At 33.3% G+C, this 25,512-nt stretch overlaps 2 protein-coding genes and 1 pseudogene across 2 annotated transcripts in view; 2 read left to right on the forward strand and 1 right to left on the reverse strand.

Moving 5' to 3' along the window:
• Window positions 1-229: 229 nt before the first annotated feature.
• LOC149877226 (uncharacterized) lies at window positions 230-1,647 on the forward strand. The gene is made up of 2 exons (XM_090074294.1): window positions 230-287; window positions 398-1,647. Exons 1-2 carry the CDS (start codon window positions 230-232, stop codon window positions 1,645-1,647), a joined length of 1,308 nt encoding a protein of 435 aa, XP_089930420.1.
• Window positions 1,648-8,349: 6,702 nt separating this feature from the next.
• Window positions 8,350-25,512, forward strand: part of LOC149877227 (uncharacterized) — a 32,048-nt gene continuing 14,885 nt past the window's right edge. Inside the window, exons 1-7 of the mRNA XM_090074295.1 lie at window positions 8,350-8,538; window positions 20,775-21,142; window positions 21,259-21,522; window positions 21,755-22,227; window positions 22,448-22,718; window positions 22,818-22,925; window positions 23,014-23,050. Coding sequence (XP_089930421.1) covers window positions 8,463-8,538; window positions 20,775-21,142; window positions 21,259-21,522; window positions 21,755-22,227; window positions 22,448-22,718; window positions 22,818-22,925; window positions 23,014-23,050 — 1,597 coding nt within the window. The 5' untranslated portion in view covers window positions 8,350-8,462. The remainder of the gene's footprint in view (window positions 8,539-20,774; window positions 21,143-21,258; window positions 21,523-21,754; window positions 22,228-22,447; window positions 22,719-22,817; window positions 22,926-23,013; window positions 23,051-25,512) is intronic.
• LOC149877228 (uncharacterized) lies at window positions 15,306-16,370 on the reverse strand (annotated as a pseudogene).

Genomic DNA, 25,512 nt, shown 5'->3' on the forward strand with positions numbered 1-25,512 from the left:
ATTGGGACGAGAGGCGATCACAGCTGCAAAATTAGCAGGTAAAGAGCTAGCTTCTTCGGCGATTGCAACTGCTAAAGACGTGGCTATTGATAAAGGCAAGAAAGCGATTGAAAAGGTGTATGTCAAGACTGGAACACCAAAGCCGACAATGGCTTAGAAAAGCAAAGACATTATTTCAGAGCTGGTTAAATCTCCAGCCTCATCAGGTTTTGTGGAAGAATATTCTATGATGGGCGGTTCTTTGAATCGGAAAAACGCCATTCGAATCCAAGACCTTGTTAAAATGGGTAATGGTGTTAAAATAATCTGAACTTTGGAACTTCGGAACTTCGGAGCCCCCAAAAATTTTTTTTTATTTATAAAAAAATGGCAAATTCTGAGATTTTAAATTTTACAGAAGAAACATGGGTTGATGAAGGAATCGAAAGATTTGAATTTCATGAGTATGAACCCGTGAGCACCAATTTAAACAACACTGGAGAAATAAGAATCAACATTGAGCAGCAGGACTTGTTTACTCTTCCATGCGAATCTTACCTTTTGGTCGAAGGAAGTCTGACAAAAGCAGACGGTGCGGCTCATGCAAGCACAGATGTGGTTACTTTTGCAAACAATGTTATCATGCATCTGTTTAGCCAAATTTCTTATTATTTGTCGAATCAAGAGGTGGAAACCATATATAGTCCTGGTCAATCCAACACTATGTTTGGTTATCTTAAATATCCGGTAGAGTTTCAAATATCTGAGGGAATGAATCAACTGTGGCAGCGAGACACGACCGTGGATGCTGATCTTGCTAATAACACTGGATTTATCAACAGACACGCTTACATCATCAAGCAGCCCGCTGATAAAGGAATCTTTTCGTTCTGCATTCCTTTGAAGCACATTTTTGGTTTTTGCGACGATTATGACAAAGTTCTTTATGGTTTTAAGCACACCGTTACCCTTGTGAGAAAGAGCGACACCGATGCGATTTTTAAAGCCAATGCAACAGGCACAGGAAAATTCGATTGGACTAAACTGTCTTTGTTTATGCCTCATGTCACTCCCTCTCTTTTGGAGAGCAATAATCTTTACAAAATCATCGAGTCCAAAGTAGACGTTCCCTTAGCGTTCAAGTCTAGACAGTGCGACACCATTTCCGTTCCCGTGGCAAACACATTCAGTTGGAGACTGAGTGCGAGATCTGCTAGCGAAAGACCGAGGTACGTAGTGGTTGGATTCCAGACCAACAGAGACGGAAGTCAAGACCGAAATCCATCCATCTTTGATCACTGCGACATTAAAAACATGTACGTCACCTTAAACAGCGAAAGGTACCCTGCTGTGGATTACAACTTGGACTTTAAAAACAACACATTCTCAAGGGCTTACAGAGATGCGTGCAAGTTTGACAATAGGCTTTACGGAATCGACGACATTGTGGCTCAGCCTAATATGACCGGCTTGAATTACAGATACATTTGCCCGCTTTTTGTTTTTGATGTGAGCAAGCAGGCGGAGAGGTTAAAATCGACAGTGCTCGAAGTTCAAATCAAGGCCACCTTTAATGCAAACGTTCCTGCAGGCACTCAAGCCTTTGCCGTGGTGATCTCTGACAAAATGCTCAGGATTAAATCCGACGGGAAAAGCGCTGTTTATTGATAAATAATATTTACGCGTTAAAAAATGAGGTATACGAAAAAGGATTTGAAAAAGCTGCTGAGAGATAACAGAATTACTCAAACGTCGAAAAGCAAAATTTCTTTGTTGATGCTGGCGGTGGAGAACCATCTGATTGACAAAAGCGAATGGATGAAAGACGTTATGGAAGAAAGACTTGTAGGACGACCTAAAAAAGATTCTGGAGAGTTATGAAAAAATTAAATTTGAGTTAAACAAAATATTTCATATTAAAAAATGGAGGATTATAATTCGTTGGAAGAAACAATTAGGATAATTATTAGATCAAGTGAAGAAAGATTGATAAGATTAAGAGAAAACAGGAGACTGAGTGAAGAAAAATTGATAAGATTGAGAGAAGGAAGGAGATTGAAGGGTTTGTTGGACTTCGACCTAAGCTCTACTCTTACAAGATCCTTGAAGAAAAAGAGCACAAAAAGTGCAAAGGGGTAAAGAAAAGCGTTGTTGATAAAAAAAAATAGAGCATCGAGACTACAAAGACTGCTTAATGAATAAAAAATAAAAGTTTGCTAAAACAAACATTATCCGATCTCATAAGCACGATATTTACACGGAAGAGATTAACAAAGTTGCACTCAGCGCTGAAGATGATAAAAGAAAAATTTTGGAAGACGGAATTCGCACTCTGGCTGTAGGACATTATAAAAACAGATTTAGTTTGATCAACTACTGGAAGTTTTTCGGTCCGGATGATAAGGGTTCATCTGATCTGTAGACTTTTATATAGTAGCTTATGATCATTATAAAGCAATTAATAAACATGAATATCACTTCATTAAACGAAAAAATTTTAAAGCAGTTTGACATTGAAGCTGCAAAAGACACGGAAAACTTTAAAAAAGTAAAAACTGAAAAAGCTTTCTTTATTGCAAAAACTATTCATCTTGTTCAAAGGTATGAAGACATTTTACAAACAAAACTTCCCTTTGAAGAAATTTAAAAATTTAATGTAGAAAAAGAAGACATTCAAAGACAATACTTTCAAACAGCGTCAAACCTTGCCGACTCTAAAAAGTGGACTCATTAAAATTGAGCAAAAACCAATCTACTTGTACAAATGTAAATACTGCTCAAATGAAAACCTCAACAACTTTGAAATGGATCAGTGCGGAAAAATTTTTGCATAAAATGTTCTTGCCAACAAGAAACTCTAGAAATTAAAATAGGTTACTATCACTTCAACACAAACAACAAAATACAACGGAAAACAAAAATGCAAAGTTCAAAAGGAGATCTTTGAAAAACTAAAAAGCAAATTTCAAGCTTCAAACCTTCTCGTCAACTCCATCAACATTCCAACAGCATCAAATATTCCAAAATTACCAAAGAACATATACTCATCTTCTTAAAGCAACTTGGGTTTACCAATCACTATGAAAATGCTAACTACATTTGTTTCGTGCTGACTGGAAAAAGAATAGATGACATTGAATACTTGGAAGAACAGCTCATCAAGGACTATATAGAATTCTCTTCTCTCTATGACATTTATTACGGAAGAGACAAGTCGAAAGAAATTAAAAGGAAAAGCTTCATTAACGCGCAGTATATTTTGTTTCAACTTTTAAGGAACAGAAATTATCCATGCAAAATTGAAAACTTTTCTTTTCTAAAAACGATTGATAAAAAAAAGCTGCATGATGAAATTTGCTCTCACCTATTTCAAAAACTTGGATGGACTTTTACACCCACTTTCTAACTATTGAAAAATTTAGTCGTTGCCTTAAAATAAGACGGAAATGTACATTAATGTCCTAGAACTCTCATTTTCCTAAAAGGTAACACGAATATCAAAAATTAGCACGAATCAAAAAATTATACTCAATTTTAAACGAAAAAGTCGTTTTGTCTCAGAACCGGCATTTTCCTACTACTTACATTTAAAGTGAACGAAATCTTAGTTTTCTAAGAAATTTTTACACACTTGTGTTTCCGATCTGCATGTCTTGTATTTTTTAATGTTTTCATATTTGATTTGTCTGATAACGTAATGAACTTTAAGATCTCTGTCTAAATATGTTTGGTTAAAACCAAGTAGCTTCGTATGCTGCTATATCTTAGTGAATGTTTCTTTTGGATTTTCTTCACGAGCTTACGTTTCATACTCATACTTGTTTCATATTCATAAAGGACAAATCAAAGAATGAGCCCTTTTTCTCCTCTTTATGAAGGTTTTATGAAAAAAACCGCTACTCCGAAAAAACCGCTACTCCGAAACAGTAGAACTATTTTTAAAGATTTTTTTTTCTAATATTGTAATCATTATAATTTTTTTTTTTAATTTCAAAGGAAATTTTAGTAGATTAATGCTGTTCAAAGTAAATTTTAGTAATTAATGATTTACTGATGCTAAAACAAAGCCTCGCTTTTGTGAATTTGTTTGAAAACGAGGTAACAAGTATGTAAACACTAAAACAGATCAACAAATGATTTTTTCAAAGCATATTTATGTCATAAAGACATTTTCCATTCAATTATGAATGCTTTCTGGCATGCAAAATATTATATAAACCTTTGTCCGCAAAAAGTTGTCCTGGTGGAATTTGACCTCAAAAGTCGCTCAAGATTTAACTGAAAATAACACGTGGCGTGGTTTATGAAAAGGTACCCAGCGGTGAAAATGGAGTTAACAGTTTTTGTTTTTGTTTTGTCAATAAACTGAGGAGTTTAGTAGGTAAATAAAAATTGCGAAAAATATCTGCAGTTGTTGCAAAAAAAATCATTTTCCTTCGCAGGAGTTTGAATTTCATCATTTTTATGAGAGTACTTTCTTACCCTTACTGCTTGATGACGTCAGAAACTGAATATAAAGACTTTTAGAAGTGGTTAAAAAATGCTAAACCGTAGAATTTGTAAAACTGTAGAATAGTAGGTTGTTTTTATAGTTTATATAACATACGTTTTTATAGTTTATATAATATTACTGAATTGCAGTACAGCGATCCGTTTTATTAAAAGAGTTTTCTTAAATATGTTATAAAAAGTATTATCAATTCTAGAAGCCGAAGTCACCCCGTGAAATATTTCTGGATTTCCAAACCAAAAGTACAACAAACCTTTTAAAGTTTTGACAATTTTTAGACTGATGTTTGTTTTCATTAATTTCCTTTTAATAGATAGTTATAGTTAATATTTAATCTTACTTAGAAATAGTTTCTTAAAGAAAATGATTATCTATTGATATATAAAAATTCTAACATTCTACTTTTTCGCCTTCTCCCCCCCCCCCCACCCACCCACCCCCACCCCCACCCACCCGTGAAGTAACGTCTGAAGAATTATAAAGTGTGAAGAATTTTGCATAATGATTGAGAGTGAGAATTTTTCTCTGCGCGAAATAAAAGAAAACACAGCCGCTATAAAACTACCTACACCTACTATAAAACCCCAAATTATTAATGTAAAGGATGATCAGTTTGTCAAAGTCAATTACCAACGCAGTCCCTTTTAAAAGCCTCAAAAGCAACATTTAAAAGACTAATGTTAACTAAAAATGTTAACAAAAATAAAATAAATCTTTTCCTAAACATCTGAGATACGTTTTTTACATTTCGGTTGATTTTTTTCGTTTTTTTTTTTACCCAAAAAATTCATCTTTTGACGCCTGAAATTTTAATTCCAAAAATACTCAATTATCATTTATTATTACAACTATTGTCTGTCACAATCCCTCTTTCTCCTTTGACATCAGTCGAGTAAGATAAACAGCTTATAGGTTGCTTTTGTCACTGCAGTTAAAAAATTTCTTTTTTGAAGTTTATTAAAGGTTCTAGACTTTGTTGCACTATGGACATCCTCAGGTCCAAGAAGCAATCTCTGATTACAAAGGATTAAATAAGAGCTAATGTTTCAAGGCGCAAAAGATTCATGGATTCCTTTGGGACTAGTCTTGCCTTAAAGATTACTGCAATTGAGCATTGTTTTAGTTTACAGCTAGATTTATAGTCTTAATGCATATTTTATTCTTATCAAAAAAAATTATGAGTTTATCTTCATTAATCATTCAAAAATTTTCATTCCATTTTTTCAAAGAAATTTCCTTGAAAAACTCTTGAGGTTACCAAGATTTAGCCACAACGCTGAAGTCATTAAACTTTGTTTTGTTTAAAAAATTTCATCCCTCCAAAAGCTTAAAAATAAACAAAAAGAATATATTTGAAAATTGCGAATGTCCGGTGGCCAAATCGTCCGTTGTTCGGAACAACGCAGCATAATTCACGACAATACGTCCGGGTTCAAATTCACTTACGGCATGATTCACGACCGTACGTTCGTGTTCATTTTTCGCCACAAACCAGCTTTGGGACATTACTATTCATCAAGTAAATTAGCAATAAAAATTACAGAGTTCAACAATAAAGAATAACTCATTTATAAGAAGTAATCGATTTTTCAGAATATCTTCGAATATAACTTCACACAATTTAATTAGATAATAAAATCGTTTAATACTCAATCAACCTTGATATATTTTGATATTCGTCACGAAGCTTAAAACTTTTTCATCGCAGTGAACAATAAGATTAACTTAAAAATAATCACAAAAAAAATCCCTTGATAATTGGTTAATAAAAAAGCAAAAGTGAGAAAATTAACTTTAACTTGTAATCATTCTGTTAGCCACTGTCTAAATTAGTATCTTACGCGAAGCAAATCAACCCCCTGAGAGAAGTTAAAATTCTTTTATCTTAATGGTTCAGTTCGAAGTTTAATGGAAACGATTTGTTTAATTCCAAGAACCAAATATTTTCCGTCTTTTGAAAGAAAGCGAAGCGAAGGAAGTGCAAAGAGAAAAGGAAACGAGAATCAGGTGAGCAAACGTTTGTTAAACTTGTGAAAATCTGTTTTTAATTTTCTAATGATTGTTAATGATAATTTATAATATTGAACATTACAAACATAAAAAGGTATGTTTTGCTAACTTCCTTAGAAAAACAAGCTTCTTAGAAAAAAGCTTTCCTGACAAATTGAAGCAACAACAAATCATATCTATAACAATTTTAACTGATCGATATTCTAAAATATTGGTGTTTACACTTGTCTAAGGGGGTCAAGGAAACACGGGCATGGTACTAAACAGATTAGAAATGTAATATTTATCATATGCTTTTTTGTATTTTGTATCATATGCTATTTTGTATTTACTTTTAAATGTAAAAACTTAAAAAATTTCGAACCTTATTAATGTGAATACTGCAAAAAAAAACAAACCAAAAACAAACAAGCAAATAATAGACAGCAACAACCGATAAAAAGTTTTCAAATGACCCTCAATAATTTCGGCTGAGCTCGACACGGTGCGGTGAAATGGAGTTTATTCACATGTAACTTAATAGTTTTTCGTCACGGAGTTCATTTTTATGAAAATCAAACTAAGGTTCGGAGAAAACTTTAAACCACAATGATTTAAAAATTTTAGACATACATTGAGAAGTAACAAATATATAATTGTAAGCATTTGTTAAATTTGCTCATTATTATTTGCCTATTATATTTCAATCAAGTTTAATCTACCCCCTAAAACTAATAAAAACTTCAGCCAATGAAAATTCGCACAACGTTTCAGTTCTAAGAACTTTACGCAAACTCAAATAATTTTTGAAGTTTTAATTAGCGTAGAAAGACGAAGAAGAAGAAAAGAAAGTGAGTAAATTTGTAAAAATCATTTTCTAACTTTTGATGAACGAAGGTATCTTCCTTAAATATTCACATGCAAGTTCCAAATAATTTTCTAACACCTTCTTAGTGAACACTCTAAATATTTGAAATTTCAATAACATATCGAGATTGCATAACCTCGTTTTCAAGCATTGATAAACATGTGATAAACATTTTTTATCTTCGACTCACATCTTTATAAATTATTGGTTTTAAAAAAACAAAAAACAACATCAACAGTTTTAAAAAAGAAATCATCAAAAAGTAAAGTTTGCTAAAATTGTTAACCGCTTAGAATGCGTTGGTTCAACAACATAAAACTATGGCCCTGCTGAAATTAGAACTAAAAAAATACATTTTAAAAGTACTAACTTAATAATCGTACCAAGTACTGACAACATACTGTCATAAACACGATATGCATGATCACTATATCTGCTAAATTCTTAAATCAAACTTCAAATTTAAACTTAATTACTTACGTCCCATGATAAAATAATTTAATACAATGACGTTTTTCGTTTTGGTAATCAGGGACCAATGCTATAAACATAAAAAACGAAGTTTTTTCCGTAAAACACGAAGTTTTCACCGTAAAAAGCGAAGAAAAAAAAAGTCTATTGCTATAAACATTCAAAAAATTCCGTTTTTATGATAAAAACTTTGCTATTAAATCCAATGCTATGAACCAGGGAATCGCCTTTTCAGATAAAAAAAAAAATGTGTTTTTTCGAAAAAAACTTCAGAAAAATTTTTGATCTAAATTTTAAATATTTTCTTCGTGATTTTTAGCGGCCATTTTCGGAACAACGTTAGCGCTTCAAAATCATTGAACATTCTTTGTTTGTGTTTTTATGTAGATATTTTGTAGATAAAACTGAAAAGGATTTTGGTAGCTCCATAATAAACTAATTACTTAAAATCTGCATTTAATCGATTATTCAGTTCCTTGTTGTGTTTCGTTAACAATACATGCATGAATTTAACATTTCATGCTTATTTATGTAGGTTTTCGATAGTTATTTTGGTTTAACAAATTTTTCATAGTGTTTGACTAAAGAAAAGTATAAATAGTCGACAAATATGCCATATAATACACAAATACACAACAAAATAAAATGCTGTCTAAAGAACTTAAAATGTTACTAGCAATAAAGATCAGAGAAAACAAAGAGGTTCTTCTTGGGAATCTTAGTACGTTTTAATTAGCAAACTATTTAAATAAAAATATGTATAATTACATGTATGTATATATATATATATGTATATATATATATATATATATATATATATATATATATATATATATATATATATATATATATATATATATATATATATATATATATATATATATATATATATGTATATTAGGCCGGATCATAACTTAAAAAAATTTGGAAAATTTCTTCGGGAATTTCCAGTAATTGGCTCTCAAATACGATGAATGCAATGCTGCAAACCGTTTTTCGCTAGTACTTTGCTATACTTTGTATTTTTACCTTTGAAGTTTTCAAATAAATTAACTTAAAAACACTCATTTGTTACATAATTTATTGATTGAATTTATAATAAAATTCAAATTATTTGAACAGTCAAAACAATATATCATTAGCAAACGTTGATTAGAAAATATACTTAAATGTTCTTAAATTCAGATTTTGTGTCAAAGTGAGGCATCAACTTGCGGCGCTCCAGTTGAACGCAAATATAGCCATCACGATTTTCATGACCATAAACTTTAGATGCTGATTCAGTCACAATTTTAATCACACGTTCAACACTTTGATTGTGACATGGAAATGGCTCAATGTCAATAACTATGTCTTTGTGGGGAATTATTTATACTTTCCCTGAGACACTAAAGAGTCACTTTTTGAACTTGATAATATATTTTACATCTGACTGCGAATCGATTATTTTACAAAATACACACTCTTTTTATACACTTTTACAATCGCGTCATTTTCACACATTTTATGCATTAACAATTAAATACCTTAACACCTAAAAATATTAACACCTTCAAACACGCCTTCACACAAACACACCTTCAAACACGCCTTCACACACCTTCAATTACGTCTTGAAGACTTTATTCACGACACCCTCCCCCGATTAAAGCTGAGACTTCGGCTTTAATCAGCTATCTTCCATCTCGTCTTCCTTGATGTAATTGATCTTTTGTCTTGCATCCAATTTCGCCAGTCTCGTTTCTCTTTTCAAGGTATCCTCTTCGGCTCTGGTTTCCAAATTCTCGTCCGATTCGATTTCGCTTTCTGCCCCACAACTCATTTCCAAGTCACACACCAACTGAATTGGTCGTTCAATTACATAACCATTTCCCAGTCGTATTTTAAAGCCACGAATAACTCCATCTTTCCCTTTAACGTTGTTTTCAATTCGACCGATGTTGAGAAGTGCCTCGTCCTTCACATCGTCTTTAATGAGAACCATGCTTCCAACACCTGGGAGTTTTGCATTACCTCTCTTTTCCTTTGCTTGTTGTCGTTCTTCCATTGCGTGCACGTACTCGTTCATCCATCTTTTCCTTAAGTGATTCTTACAAGTTTTCACAAACTTGACTCTCCGGAGTGCACAATCGCCCCTTGTTATTAAATCAATATCTTCTTCAAGCAAGATTGCAGGTCTCCCCCTCATTAATACATTTGGCGTCAATACTTGATTATCGAATTGGTCACCTTGGTAACATAGTGGCCTATTGTTCATAGCACATTCCACATCCAACAATACTTCTTCCAATTCAAAGAAGCTCAGGATGCCTTTACCGATTGTTTTTGACAAACTTTTCTTCATTATTCCAATTAATCTTTCAAACAAACCTCCCCACCACGGCGCTCTTTATAAATTGAACCTCCATTTTATGGCTGTAGTAGCAAGATAGTTTGCAAGATTTTCATCCTTCTTAAGTGTTAGTAACCACTTCCCTGTTGCCACAAATGTCCTTGCGTTATCACTAATCATCATTTGTGGTGGTCCTTTTCTCGCAACAAACTCCTTTAAAATTCTCTGAAATTCTCCTGCCGACAGATCATGACAAAGCCTAAGGTAGACAGCTCTTGTACATGCGCATGTAAAGAGTGCAACATAACATTTTTCAACCAACTTTTGTGGCGTTTTATATTTTAGCGGACCAGCAAAATCAACACCTGTAACCGTAAACGGTTCGATATCTTCAGTTCTAAAGCGTGGCAACATTGCTCTCGTTGGCGGTAAAAGCGGCTTCACTCTATATCTCTTACATAGATTACATTCACGAATGACCTTTTTTACGGCAACTCTCAAATTCGGTATCCAAAATCTTTCTCTTATGCTACTCATTGTATCTCCTACTCCCCCGTGTAGCGTTTTTGCGTGATGATGCTCAATAATTCTTAGAGTTAGTTGGAATCCTTTTGGTACAAATATCGGATTATACCCAGAGACTTTTCCGTGACATCTCCAAAGCTGTTTCTCATCCTGTTTAACTTCCACATCGGACTTTATTGCAACAGCTTCTTGTAGTAACTTAATGTTCATTAACTCCGCTTCCATCATCTCCTCAGCTTTTAGCGGTCCTGTTATTTTTACTTCATTTCGACAATTGTATATAAACCTTTTTATAAAGGATGATATTCTTATGATCTTCCAATACTTGTGTTTACTCAATATTTCTTTAAATATATTATGTCCCTTTATTTCTTAAGTTGCCATACCGACGTTCTCTTTCACACTAATAGTTTCACATGATGCATTCGGCGCTTCGATTATTTCTGGTTGGATTGGCCAATTTTCCTTGTGTTTCAACCATATAGGTCCATTTAGCCACAAGCTTGATAATTTCTCAGGACTCACTCCTCTTGTTCCAAGATCACTTGGGTTTTCTTTTGTTGGGACATATAGCCATTTTACTTCTCCATTCAATAAGATCTGCTGAACTCGGTTCCTGACAAACTGTGACCAACTGCCCCTTTCTTTTAACCAGTAAAGTACCACAGTACTGTCAACCCAATAATATACTTCAATGACATTATACTTGGTTAATGTCTTCCTAACATGATTCATTAACTTGCTCAAGGTGTGCGCTGCTACCAGCTCAAGTCTTGGAATACTATGATCCCTCGGTGCAATCCGTGCTTTTGCTACAAGTAAGTTGCTTGTTTTTGAATATTGATGACTCACTGCAACGTAGACGCATGCACATACTGCTGATTTACTTGCGTCTGAAAATCCATGGAGCTCCATTTCAATGATTCTTCCAGACACGACACTCCGCGGAATTGAAATAGTTCTCTTGATGTTTATTGCCTTGATCCAGGTTTTCCATTCTTCTAAAAGTTCATTTGGAATTTGTTGATCCCAACCGAGTTTTAACAAGCATATTCGACTGTATAGTAATTTTTTAGTGATTAATACAGGTGCACTAAATCCCAATATGTCAAAGACACTATTGAGAGCTGATAGCATTTTCCTTTTTGTTATTGCTCCTTTATTTCCGATAGTGATGCATGCCGTATAGTCGATCGATAGTTGATCCGATTCTTTGTTCCAAGGAATCCCAAGTATTTTTGTTGATTTAGCCTCAGCGTCGCTTTCCAGATTGCTGACGTTGCTATGCCATTTGTGCAGCTGGAACCCAGCTTCCATTAAGATTTGCGTTGATTCATTTTTAAACCTGATAAGTTCTTCTTCTGTTTCTCCACCTGCCTGTATATCATCGACATAAGTATCTTCTTCCAAAGCAAGCACCGTTTTTGGATAAATGTCCTTGTATTTTGACATATGCTTTTTAATCGTGGCGCCAAGAATGTAAGGACTTGAACTTGAACCAAAAATTACCCTTGTAAATCGTAACTCCGTTAATTCCATTTTCTTTAAGTCCTTATACCAAATTAAGCGTTGTGCGTCTCTATCCATTTCGTGTATTCTAATTTGTAGAAACGCCTTCTTCACGTCAGCTAACACGCAGAGTTTATTCATCCGATTTCGTATGAGTATGTCAAATATCAAAGGTTGCAGCGATGGTCCCACTTCTAGACAGTCATTTAATGAAGGTGATTGAGCGTCTTTCCTAGCTGAACAGTCATAAACTATTCTCATTTTCGTTGACTCAGCATTTTCTTTGATTACTGCTTGATGAGGAACGTAGTGAATAATTTCTCCCGTAGGTTTTTCTGGTGCCATTTCCAATATTCCCTCATTGATTTGTTCCATCATTATATCATTATACTGTTCTAGTTTTTTAAGTTTTTTCAATCGAGTTGTTACACTTCCCAATCTTTTAAGAGCCAGATTTCTGTTGTTTGGCAGTTGAACAATACCCTTTTCTACGGCATTCTGGTTTCATAGTAACCTTCGTCGGTTTGATGCAGTTTTTCGCTGAAGTCTTGGTGGAACATTGACTCACTGTTTGTGTCTGATAATCCAAGTACTTCTAAACTACACATTTGCTCAAACTCATCACGACCAGTGTTCAATACGAAACTTTTCTCAATACCAGAACTCAATTGTGTTCGTCTCCCAGAAAGAGTCCATCCCAACATAGTTAATTCTGCTCCTGGATCTTTATCCGGATTTTTTCCGAGAACTACCGGTTCCGTGGTTTTTATACGTTGATAATCAGCAGCACCGAGTATAATTTGAACAGGTTGAAGTTCGTCACTCCCTTCATCATCGCTAAATTTCAGTCTCCTTAGTCTTGCAAAATGCTTCTTAACATCCTTAATCATCGGATTGGGTAAAAAGGTGAGTGTTTCTTTTTCTGCGTTGGTGCATTCAACCTTAATTCGAAATTCCGGTATCGTTGTTGATTCTATCGTAACGTTATAGATTTCCACACGCTTGTCCACCGTTCCATAGAGCTGTTCAATACTTTTATATTCCTTTCGTGTAGGTTTCAGATTTAGTTTCGTAATCAAGTTTGTACATATATAGGAACTTCCAGCACCCGTATCCAACATTATCCTTGCTTTTTCACCATTTACTTTTGCAATCACTGTCGGGTGAATAGTTGTACTTGCATTTAGCACCGCTCCCATGGTTTCTTTTTTGTTTTCCATTTTACCATCCATCGTTGCGTTCCCATCTTGACAAATGGACGTGTGATGTTTTTTGTTGCACTTTCTGCATCCTCTTGATTTACAATTTGCCGCCGAGTGTCCGTAACCAACGCAGTTGTAACATAATCTTTTGCTTGTTAAAATCTCCCTGCGTCTTGCAACAGTTAGCACTTTTGTGCAATCCTCGCTTTTGTGATTTTGTAACCCACAGTAGATACATCCATGCTTACCACTAGTTGCCATGATTTCTTTGTCATAAAGACCGCCATTGTACTGTTTGAATGTAGTGCTTCGATGTTCATAGGACCTTAACTGCACGTTTGTGTTCTTTTTATCGCCCTTTGTTTGTTCGTCGCTTGGGTTAAAAGCTGAGTTCAACGGATTCCTTTTAATGTACTTTTGCAACTTTTCGACAAGTTGCTCCAGTCCCCATTCTTCCCATCCATCATCGTTTTGTGTGAGTATTTCACGAACTGGTCCAAGTTTATCCATCAATGAATACACGAATGATTGAGCCGTTTGAAGTTTCTGCATAGTTTTCAATGTTCGTACAGTTCTCGCAAGCTTGTTGTAAACGTCGTGAACTTCTTTGATTTTGTGCGTGCTGTGTTTAGCCGTCAATCCTTCCAAATCTTTAATCAATGCTTTGTGAACCCAAATATCTTTTCCGTAAGTTTCTTGTAGTATGCGTTTAGCTTCATCGTATCCCTCCAACGAATGTGGTAAACCAAGTATGTCCTCTCTGGGCTTTCCTTCGACGAGTTCCAGTAAGTAATTGAATTTGCTGATGTTTGATATGTTTGAGTTGTCGACTTCTACCGTGAATTGATTCCAAAATCGCAACCAGTCCTTATAATCGCCATTAAATTTTGTGATTGTGTACTTTTGTAGCTTGACGGATTGCTGAGTAGCTTCGTTTTCGTTTCCAAGTGATTTACGCATTGTTTCTTTCATTTTTAGTTTCTTTAGATACCATTCTTCTTCGCTTTGAAGTTTTCTCAATGAGGCTTGTTCTGCTTCTTTTTTAATCGTTAACTGCTGTTCCATGATTTGTTTTTCATACTCGAATTTTCTGACGCATTCGTTTTTGTTTATCGAATCCAACTTGTCCACCATTTTGTTTTTGATTTCAATCACTGCTTCTACTTCCATTACTGGTTTCGAAAGCCATTCTTCTACCGAATCGATGTTTTCGCCGTCGTCGAGCATTTTTCTGGTCAGCTCATCCTTTGCCATTTCAAATCTTCCCAATAAATTCGTTATTTTGTCCAGCGCTAAGATTATGCTTGATTTGTCGCCATTAATCGTGTTGCGTTCTATGCCTTTAATGTTTATTCTTATCATGTTGATTTCTCTCTGGTAAATTTGCTCTTGGTCCATTCTTCGCTAACTCGTAGGTTTCGTTCGTCCTGGCAGTAGTCGCCACCAAATAGTGTGGGGAATTATTTATACTTTCCCTGAGACACTAAAGAGTCACTTTTTGAACTTGATAATATATTTTACATCTGACTGCGAATCGATTATTTTACAAAATACACACTCTTTTTATACACTTTTACAATCACGTCATTTTCACACATTTTATGCATTAATAATTAAATACCTTAACACCTAAAAATATTAACACCTTCAAACACGCCTTCACACAAACACACCTTCAAACACGCCTTCACACAAACACACCTTCAAACACGCCTTCACACACCTTCAATTACGTCTTGAAGACTTTATTCACGACATCTTCAGAAAACTATCGTTTTCAGAAACATCTCGGTTAAAAAAGCAACCATTAAACTAAAATGAAATTGAAAAATAAAACAAAAATATGAAAGCCATGCCAATATTTTTACAGTTGGAATATGTTTTGTCAGAGCAGGTTCCAAGCGGGGCTGTGTTTGCCAGTCAATCAGTAGTCGCTTGAAATCGTATCTCAGGGAGTTGAAATTTTCGATTTGGTATGTCATCTTCACGAGCACGAAGAATTCTCTTCAACGCAAGCTTACGGATCACTTGACGGTTGTCTTTGAGCATAGCCAGAATAATGCTCTCGATATGAGCCGGGTAGCTATTGCGCTTCAAAACTTGCTGAACAATTATTCGATAACGCACAGGAAGAAATCGTGATGTTTCTATCATTTTATAATAGTGTGGAGCAGCATTCCAGCAGTTTGAATGTTTTTTAATGTCAAACCAAACAACCGCATATGAATTCACAATAAATTTAGCAAAAAGTATTAGTTCATTTGATGGATCTTCAGTAGATATATAGAGGTGTAGAACACGGTTTGCTAGTGTCAACCACCTTGCATGGTTTAGTCGCCCAGGTGTTCTAGAATTAAATCTATCTGGTACAACACCTGTCTTCACCGCATTAACAATTTCGAAAAAGTACAGTTGATCACTGCTTAACAACTGCTCATTGCATATAATAGGTTCACCAACAAGTATGGCAAAGCTGACTATGGGTTTCTTAACAGACATTGAAACAGACTTGCCAATTGGTCAATTAAATGAATGGGGTCCAGTTGTTGCACCATCTAAGGAGTGAAAAAGATGTCGCAAAGGAAGCTCGTTCAGATGTAAAAGACAAATGGACCAGTGCAGTGGTCGACCAAGTTCAATTTCCATTCTGCGTATAACTCCATTGTTTAAACCAGTATTAACGTTAGTTGAATCAGAACCAATACAAACAAGGTTCGTGCAGTCAACAGTATCAATTATTGAATCTGCAATGGATTTGGCTGATCCACTTGTTGGCGTACAATGATCAACATACTTTGAATTTGGCTCTGATAAAATGGAAATATGTTCCTCAGAAATCACAGTCTGCCTATCCCCCTCAAGTTTTAAAGTCTGATCTTTCCTTCCATCAAAATACAATCCAGTAATTCTACAATCAGCATTTTTACAGTATGTTCTCAGTAGTTTTCGTTCTCTGCGAATTTTATTCCGATCCACTGGCCCCATATGTTCTATACCAAAATCAACCAGAGTTGCTGATACAATCGCGGCAACTGCTCTATCTGATATGCCAAAACCATCTGCTTGTAGAGCAATATTTTTTAAACAGCGGTTTTTCAGACGAGTAGATGTGACTTCGGTATCGACATCTGATACGGAAGGGGAATAAGTTTCGGTGTCAGAATTGTTGTCTGTTTCATTATCTGATTTATTATCAGATGCTTCAACGACTCTGGCACACTTAACTGCAGTCTCTTCCTTTGATAATGAAACAGATTTTCGTTTTAAACGCCTCTCAGCACGTGCGGATTCCTTCTTGTCGATTCCAGCTATTCTGCCAACACGTATAGTGCGTTGATCAGTTAGGAAGTCATGCTCAATTGCTGGCACCTTCAGAACCATTGGACAGCAACAAGACGAAAGTTCTTTGCATTTACACGAACAAATGTCAAACAATGTGTCAAGATCTTTTTCTATTTCATCTTGTTTGACTGTTGCAGACTTTGATCGAATCATTTTCTGAACATTGCCTATGTACTTCTCCAGCTGTAATTCTATGCCTCGAAGACTTATAGTAGGAACTGATGCTTTAATCCATATCTGAGAAAGTTTCTCTGCTAGTCTCTTACAAACAGACCGTAGTGGTTCAGTTTCATAATTCTTCTCAGACAAGTAAGCTTTGCCTACTTGCTTGTGGGTTGGCAAGCAAAAATTGGGTAATTCACGACCTTCTCCAAAAAGTATATGACGATTCTTTGAAGCTTTAGATCTTGAAATCATTATTGTTTTACAATTTTATAACATATCAGAATTTCAGTTAATTTCTAAAAATACAAGATGAGACGGATAAATTCTGCAATCAGTTGATAAAAGCAGAAATTAATAAACAATCATATAAAAATAGAATAATATAATAATATAAAGTTATAATAGCGTTGGAGTTAATCATATCATTAGGGTTAATTTAGTTAGGTAGGTATAGGTTTGGTTCAATTTCATAACCTTGGGATTATATCTAGTATTAGGGTTAAATGCATGCTTCAGTTAATGCATGTACTAAAGTAAATATACTTAGCATATAAAACCTTAAAACTTAAAAATGCAAAGTATAATCAATTCTTTAGAAATATTTTTTTTGTAAATATTAAACAACACTATATCACGCCACTTTTCACAAATTCTAAAAAAAATTAATTTTTATGATCCAGCCTAATGTATATATATACAAATGTTTTAGTATAAGTATGTAATATATAGTATATATTAACATAATATAAGTATGTAATCAATTAATCATATATTTCTAAATAAAGATTTTACATTCAAGTTTACACACAAATAGTTATAAACTAATGTGAAGTAAACTACTAATAGTGCTAATGATATATAACAAAGGTAATAATAATTGCAATTTAATCATTATATTCAAAAACAGTAGCAACAGCAGAGATATATTACAATATTTAAAATTAACAATGATAAAATGAGGTAATGTATAGTATATATCAATTTTGTGTGTATATATATATATATATATATATATATATACTTTCAATAGTTTTATTAACTTAATACACTAAAATTATATACACTAACATTTTATACACTATACTGTGTATAAAACGATAAATTGTGTTGGTAGAGATTCCATGACAGTCTCTGAGAACATGAAAAAAAACATTTGTGCCGATAAAATGAAGAAAGACCATTATCTGGAAACGTACTGAAATGCTTTTATTTCGCTTAGTATAATGTTGCAAATCATCTTTAAGCCTAGTTTCTTAAAATCTAATAAAACTCTTGGGACTCGATACTGCTCTCGAAAATCGTTTTCAGAAACATCTCGGTTAAAAAAGCAACCATTAAACTAAAATGAAATTGAAAAACAAAACAAAAATATGATTTCTGCGCCTATTTAGTATGATTTCTGATATTGTTCGATAAAAAGTCATTAAAAAAACATCAAAATTTAGCAATTTTAAGTAATGTTTTAAACACCAACCTCTCAAGGCAATCGGTGGCGAAGCTCATTTTCTGCAACTTCGAAATCTAAGTTTTCATCCGAAAAAATTAAATCATGTTCCTATTTTAATTTTAATACTAGAATGTAAAAACATTTATAAAAATAGAATAGGCAGCACAGCCTACTTAATTACTAATAAATTTTATTAAGTAGGCCTACTAAATAAAAATTAAAATAAAAATTGCTATTAATGACGGATAAAAAAGTCCGTGAATTTTAGTGACGTATATGTTTTATGCTTTATAGCTATGGCTGAAAAAAATACAAACACCGATAAATTCTTCGAGTTTACGCATTTTTTTACGAAAAAATAATTTACTTAAAAAATTGCGTTTTTACGAAAGATTTTTTTTCTCGAAAAAAAATTCGAATTGTTTATAGCATTGGCCCCAGGTTTACAATGAACACCGCATGTGTAAAGATGAGTTTCTACTCATCCGTTTTAGCTACGCGAAAGGGAACGGGATGGGAAAAGTAATCACTTGACCATGCGCAGTAATTAATTTTCAAATTAAATTACAAGCTGCGCATGCTCATGTGATTAATTTTCCCATTCCTTTCCCTTTCCCGTACCTAAAACAGATGAGTGGAAACTCACCTTAAAGGAGAAGGTTTTAAAGAAATTAGCTTTTGGTTAATTTTTTTTAAATTAATGTTTTCAGTTAGAATGCAATCCATGGTTCTATTATATAAAGAATAATAGGACATATAGGAATATATATAGAGTGTTGGGATGAATAAAAATGAATAGGCGCAAGAAAAAGATTTAACATTTTGTTGATTGTTTTAAAACTTTTTACAGTAAGACATGTACCAGAAAAAATCTGCGCGGACATTATAAAGGATATTTATCTAATTATTGTATTTCGATATTGAATGTTATGTATAGTTTGAAAGTGCATATACTAATATTTTTAAATTTCACTTAAGAAAGTATATGAAGTTTTGTACGTGAGAACGCACGCACTTTGGGTTTTACACTCGACATCAGCTTTTGCACAATCTTCGGTTGAACTTTCTTAGTAGCTCTCATCCATTTATTTTTGAAGTCTTTAATGTTTTTGGCTTCTTTTATATTGAACCTTAGTTTTCTTTTGACAAGAGCCCAATATCTTTCGATAGGACGTAGTTCGGGACAATTTGGTGGATTGCAGTGTTTTTCAACGAAATCTACTTTATGTTCTCTAAGCCAGTTTAAAGTTGTCCCAGAGTAGTGACATGATGCTAAATCGGGCCAAAATAACGGGCTACCCGTGTGTGTTCTTAAAAACGGCAAAAGACGTTTCTTGAGGCATTCTTTTATGTATATTTTGGTGTTAATTGTTCCCGTAGTCACAAAACAAGAGCTTCTTTTACCAAATTCACAAATTGCTTGCCAAACTAAAAATTTTTTAGCGAATTTTTGCATTCCAATGCATTTATATTTGGAATTCAGTTTCTTGCGATTAATTGCTGAATAATATTGTTGTCTTGGAAGAGATCGGAAATATACAGCACAATAGGTTTCATCTTCAATAATCAAACAAGATTTTTTAGCACATAATTTTTTATAGAGCAGCTTTGAACATCGAATTGCGACATTTTCTTGCTTTTCTTCACGACGAGGAACTTTTTTCTTTTTATAAGATTTATTACAACAATTTCTCTTTACGTTTTGTATAGTGGAAGCACTTGTCTTAAATTTATTCGCTAATGTTCGAACAGAAACCTCTGGTTTTCTGTCTAAGGCATCTTTTACCTTTTTACCAAGATCTCGTCTAACAAAACATTTTTTTCTTCCACTTCCTGATTTTCTTATGATTGTACCAGTGTCCTTAAATCGTTTCACAACGCTCTGCACTGTCCTCAAAGCAATCTGCAGCTCTTTAGAAATTGTTTTGTTTGATACACCAGGATTTTCAACAAGAAAATGCAAAATATTTTCTCGCTTCTTATCTTGATTTGATGACATTTCAATTAAAGCTAATTGTTTTAATAACAGAGTTGTTTAAATTTTGAACAACATTAATACAATCACATTTTAAAACAATTAGCTAGTTTAAATGATGTACGGTTTCCGTAAACACCACATCAGATCACGCGCAGATTTTTTCTGGTAAACGTCTTATTTTTCCTTTTTCAGAATCAACTTGTTTTATAGCATAACCTTGAACAATGGACGATAAAGAACTGGCTGACCTTCTTCAAGGTACATTCACCCTCATTTTATTTTAAAAAAGGAATTTAAAAGAATATGAGTTCTTAAAAAATTTAAAAAACGAGGAAATTTGAAAAAAAAAAAAATGATTCTCTCACTGTGTTGTTATTGCTGCTTTCTTGCTTACACAGAGAAATTCGTTTACTTAAATGTCTGACAAGAAACCGAACGTTTTTGCATAATATTATAGGCTTGAGTTTGTCGACATGTCCAAATTTAAGTTGCAAGGACACTAAATGCTTTGTTTGTCACGAACAGTGTTCTAAATGCAAGAGAGACTGCAAGTGCAATACATTTTTACCAGTTGATAGTGATATTCGACAACCAGGTATATTTTTTCACACTTACGATAAGTTAAATGTAAATATTTCTGGACCAGACGATGTGCGTTTACCTGACCCAATTGGAAGCTTTCAGGATCTGAAAGAGTTACCTCCATCAATAATTAATAATAAGTCATTTTACAAGAAACCAACACCGATTCAAAAATATGGTATTCCGGTCATGATGGCAGGTTTAGATCTCGTGGCTTGTGCTCAAACAGGCTCAGGGAAAACGGTAAACATAAGATCTATAAAGAATTTTATTGACTTTATTATTTTTATTTAGTTAATAAAAAAAAATGAATTTTAATAAAATTTTAAAGTTTATTTCTAATTAATAAAATTTTACAGGCAGCTTTTTTATTACCAATCTTTGCAAAGATTTTATCAAGAAGCAAAAATGAGGGACCTTATGCTCTTATACTTACACCAACTCGCGAGCTTGCAATTCAAATTTATCGCGACATCAAACAATTAACCGAAGAAACTAGTATTAGGTGTTGTTGCGTGTACGGTGGAACGGGTGTAGAAAAAAACCGGCGTGACGTTAATCTTGGCTTCGACATACTAGTTGGTACACCGGGTCGAGTTTTGCATTTTCTTGAACTGGATGAGGTATGAATCTAATTTATTTTTTCAACCAAACCAAATATTTACGTTATCCAAGGTTTTAATTTCTAACAGAATTACGATGTTAAGTAGCTTTGTTTGACCTGTTTTACACTGTAAAACTGTGTTATTAGCTGTTATAAAAATATAATATATTAGCGAGCCAGTAATGTAGAATATTTATGTCGTAGCTTTTAAATTCTTAAAGTATTTTAAAACTTTTTAAACTTGAACATAGGATTTGTTATCCACTATCAAAGTATTAGTTTTGGATGAGGGAGACCTAATGCTGGGAAGTAGCTTCATTTCTGAGCTTAAAGAGCTATTTAAGTTTTTACCATCTGCAAAAGAAAGACAGACAGCTTTATTTTGTGCTACGTTACCTGAAAAGGTGACCGACCTCCGCGATGCTGTAAAAAATAAACCAGAAAAAAGTAAAAGAACAGCTTTTATAGGAATCCTCAAGAAATTTATCAAAGCTAACTTTATTTTCATCTGTGTGGGCAAAGTTGATGGATCCTCCAGTTTGATTGATCAGCATTTTATCAAAGTTCAGCAGAACCTGCCAAAGATAAAAATGCTTGTTGACATTTTAGTCGAAGAAGTAAAAGAAAAGAGTAAAACAATTGTATTTGTGGAAACAATAACTGAAACAAGAAGTTTGTCAAAGTTTTTGTGCCGGTGCGGCTTTCCGGTGACTGTATTTCACAAGTATTGATTGTATTGTTTATATTTATCAAAAGTTGTGTTTCTTAATCATGTTTGGTTGCTAGTTGATGAAGTTTTTGTTTGGTGTATTGTTTGCTGTATTTTTTTTTTTTTTTTTGTATTTTTTGGATTAAATACGAGATCTTCGTTTTTAATTAAAAAAAATGACAGGTTTTAAACATTACAGTCTTAACAAAAATCTGATCCTTTAAAACTACTTTAGAGATCGAAGTCAAACGGACCGAGAGTACGGATTGCATCAGTTTAACACTGGTATAAAGCCCATAATGGTGTGCACAAGCGTGTCAGCACGAGGTCTAGATATTGTTGAAGTAAAAGCCGTAATCAATTATGATTTACCTTGCGATGTATCAACTTATATATATAGAATTGGACGAACGGGAAGAGCTGGTAACAGAGGAAAGTCGATATCCTTCTTTGTTGAGGGCCGAGATGATGATATTGCAAGAGGATTAGTAAAAACCTTATCTGTGGTAAGTTTCTTAGTTTTCTGTGAAAATCTCGCATTTTATTACGTTTACTTTTTTCACTAAGAATTGTGTTTGCATTTAACACAAAAGTTTAATTATTAGTCAGAGCAGATAGTTCCAGAATGGCTCGAAGAAATTGCAGAGAAAGCTCTAGGAACAGAATACGGGCCTAGAGCAGGAAAGTTTGCAGCCAAAGATACCAGAAAAAAGGTATAACAACTTTTTTGTTTTAATTTTATCTTCGAAAAAAGGGTTTTAACTATGCAGCTTTTTTAGATTTCATTAATTTTCCCTTTAGGTGTCAACCAAAACTTTCGAGTGCGTTCTTTCTGAATAAAGTTAGACGAATCGCTTTCAATGGCTTTTTTTTTCTAATGAGTATGGATCTGTATTCTTTTTAAAAAGTGCAATTAAAAACCTGCACTTTATTTAAGTCTAGGAATTATTTAGGCCTATCCTAAGTCAATTTCTTCCCCCCCCCCCCCCTCTCCTTTCAATTGTGTCCTACCACTCCATCAACATGTTCTGATAAAATAATTTTAAAACCCCTAGAACTTTTTAATCTGATACTTCTTCGATCTCGTTCAAGCTAAAAGACAAACCGAATTATTGGATAGGTTACTCCAAGAATGGAACCTTTTAGCACCTAATACTCCGATATATTCGTTTCTTCATAGACAATATCAATTAGGATGGGTTATTCAATTACCTTTCAAAATAAAGTTTTTTCTTCTTAAATTAAAAAATTGTATTTTTTATTTTTTTGTTTTTTTTTTCATAAAAAAAAGAAAAAAAACATCATGGTTTATGTCGATGTTGATGATGAGGAGCAAAAAAAAGTGGCAACACATTTTAAAATGAGTTCGTTACTTATTTTAAGTTTTTTCTCCACTTTGAACAGCACGTTCTTTCTCTATCTCCACCTTGAACAGCATGTTTAACATGTTGGAGTCGTTAATATCAAGGGTTCTTTCAAATTAAGTTCCATACATTTGCATGAAAGATTCACCTTGAAATGTTTACAAAAAAGACGAAATTGCTTAAAACATCATAAGGGTTTACTAAAATTCTTCCAATCATCATTTGGTCTGTCATTCCACTGGTTCAAGTTCTTATAGCATTATTTGCAAAACAAAAAAGCTGTGTACTTGTCATAGTTCCAAACTATTAAAGACCATCAGCTTACATAAAATAAATTTCAATAAAAAAGGGTTTTAGTAGTAAAATATTTTTGGACAATTAAAATCTGCATTTTTTTGAATCATCATACTTTTACTTTATGTTATGAGGAGCTATTTTTTTACACATTAGTAATGTAGTAACCAACAATTCGTGTCTCAATTACATGTGTCTCCATTAAAAATTGTAATACAAAAAATCAAATTAGAGCATCAGGGCGCCTTAAAACGCGCCCTTCAAACGGTGTTTATTCAAAATAATTTAAACAAAAAGTTTAAATTTATATTTAAATTTTGGTGTAAAATTATACACTCTTAAGGTATGTTTTTTTTTATCAAAATGGTATAAAATATTTTTATTCACAACACCGTTTCAAAAATCTGTAAAAAGTTTAATATTGTAAAATTTTTCTACCTTTACACCTTTTTAAAAAATGGTCTAAATCGGTGTAAAGTTATTTTACAGCTTTTTATAAAATGATAATTTACAAGATTACATCTTTTTTAAAAAACGGTGTTTTATACAAAATCTTATACAAAATGGTGTAAAGTTACTTTACATCGTTATTGTAACGGTGTCCGACAGTTTTAGATTGTTTTGTAAGACATTTTAACAGACGCTGTTAGGAATCGTCCATAAAGTAATTCAGTAAAGAAATAGAAAGTTCTCCTTTTCCGAAATTTGCTTTGTAACCAATAAAAAAAAAAATTAGTTTTCCGACTTAAGATTCCAATTTACCTACATAAATATTTGAGGGTGGGGTGGGGGTCAGGATAGTCTTGCCCCATGCACCCTACATCGCCGGTTATCAGTAAACTAATAAATCATCAAAAAGTTGGTGATATTATTTACATGTTTTTTTTCTCTCCATATTTTTTTTTTTTTTTTTTCAAAACTTTTCAAGATCATTATAAAGTATAAAATTAATCTTGGAATGTCTTCATATTTCAATTTTAAATTAATTAGCACAACAAGGTTGTCTTAAAAGCAATTGGTTCAATACAACAATGTGCTTTTTTAAACAATGTGTTCTTATAAAAAATGGCTTTAATGCACCGATGTTGTCTTATAAACTTGGGTAACAAGCTTACTCAAATTTGTTACCCAAGTTTAAAAAGCCAAAAAGCCAAAGTTCGAAAGTGTCTTTAAACTTCAGTTATAAAAATATCTATTTTTGAAATTATTGTACAACATTTATTTTAAAATAATTATTTATAGTTTTTTTTAAACTTTATAATGTAAAGATAAACACTACAAGCAAATTGAAAACTGAACACCCTCGTTTCGTTTTCGGCTAGTGGTACCAGCACCTGGATTTTATAAAGCCATGGCAGTAAACTACCTAAGATGAACCATAAAAGGGAAATAAAAGTTTTTACAGAGAATTCCACTCCAATCAATATTTTTAATTCATAAAAGAAAAGGGGGGGGTGGGGGAGGAAGGGGATTTGATCAAAAGCGTACGTACTATTTAGGGGATGGGGTTTTCAAAAAGTACGTATTGTCAGAGAGGGGGTGTTGCGTTAAAAAAGTTAGTCGATAAAAAAGTTAACAAATAGTTCTGCGCATGCGTTACGCATGCGCATTGTGGTTAAAAAGCGTTCGTTAGTGAATGAAA

Source organism: Hydra viridissima, unplaced genomic scaffold (assembly GCF_058129835.1).
Source record: "Hydra viridissima isolate aposymbiotic clone 2 unplaced genomic scaffold, HvirCarnegie_v1 scaffold_16, whole genome shotgun sequence".
Classification (NCBI taxonomy): domain Eukaryota; kingdom Metazoa; phylum Cnidaria; class Hydrozoa; order Anthoathecata; family Hydridae; genus Hydra; species Hydra viridissima.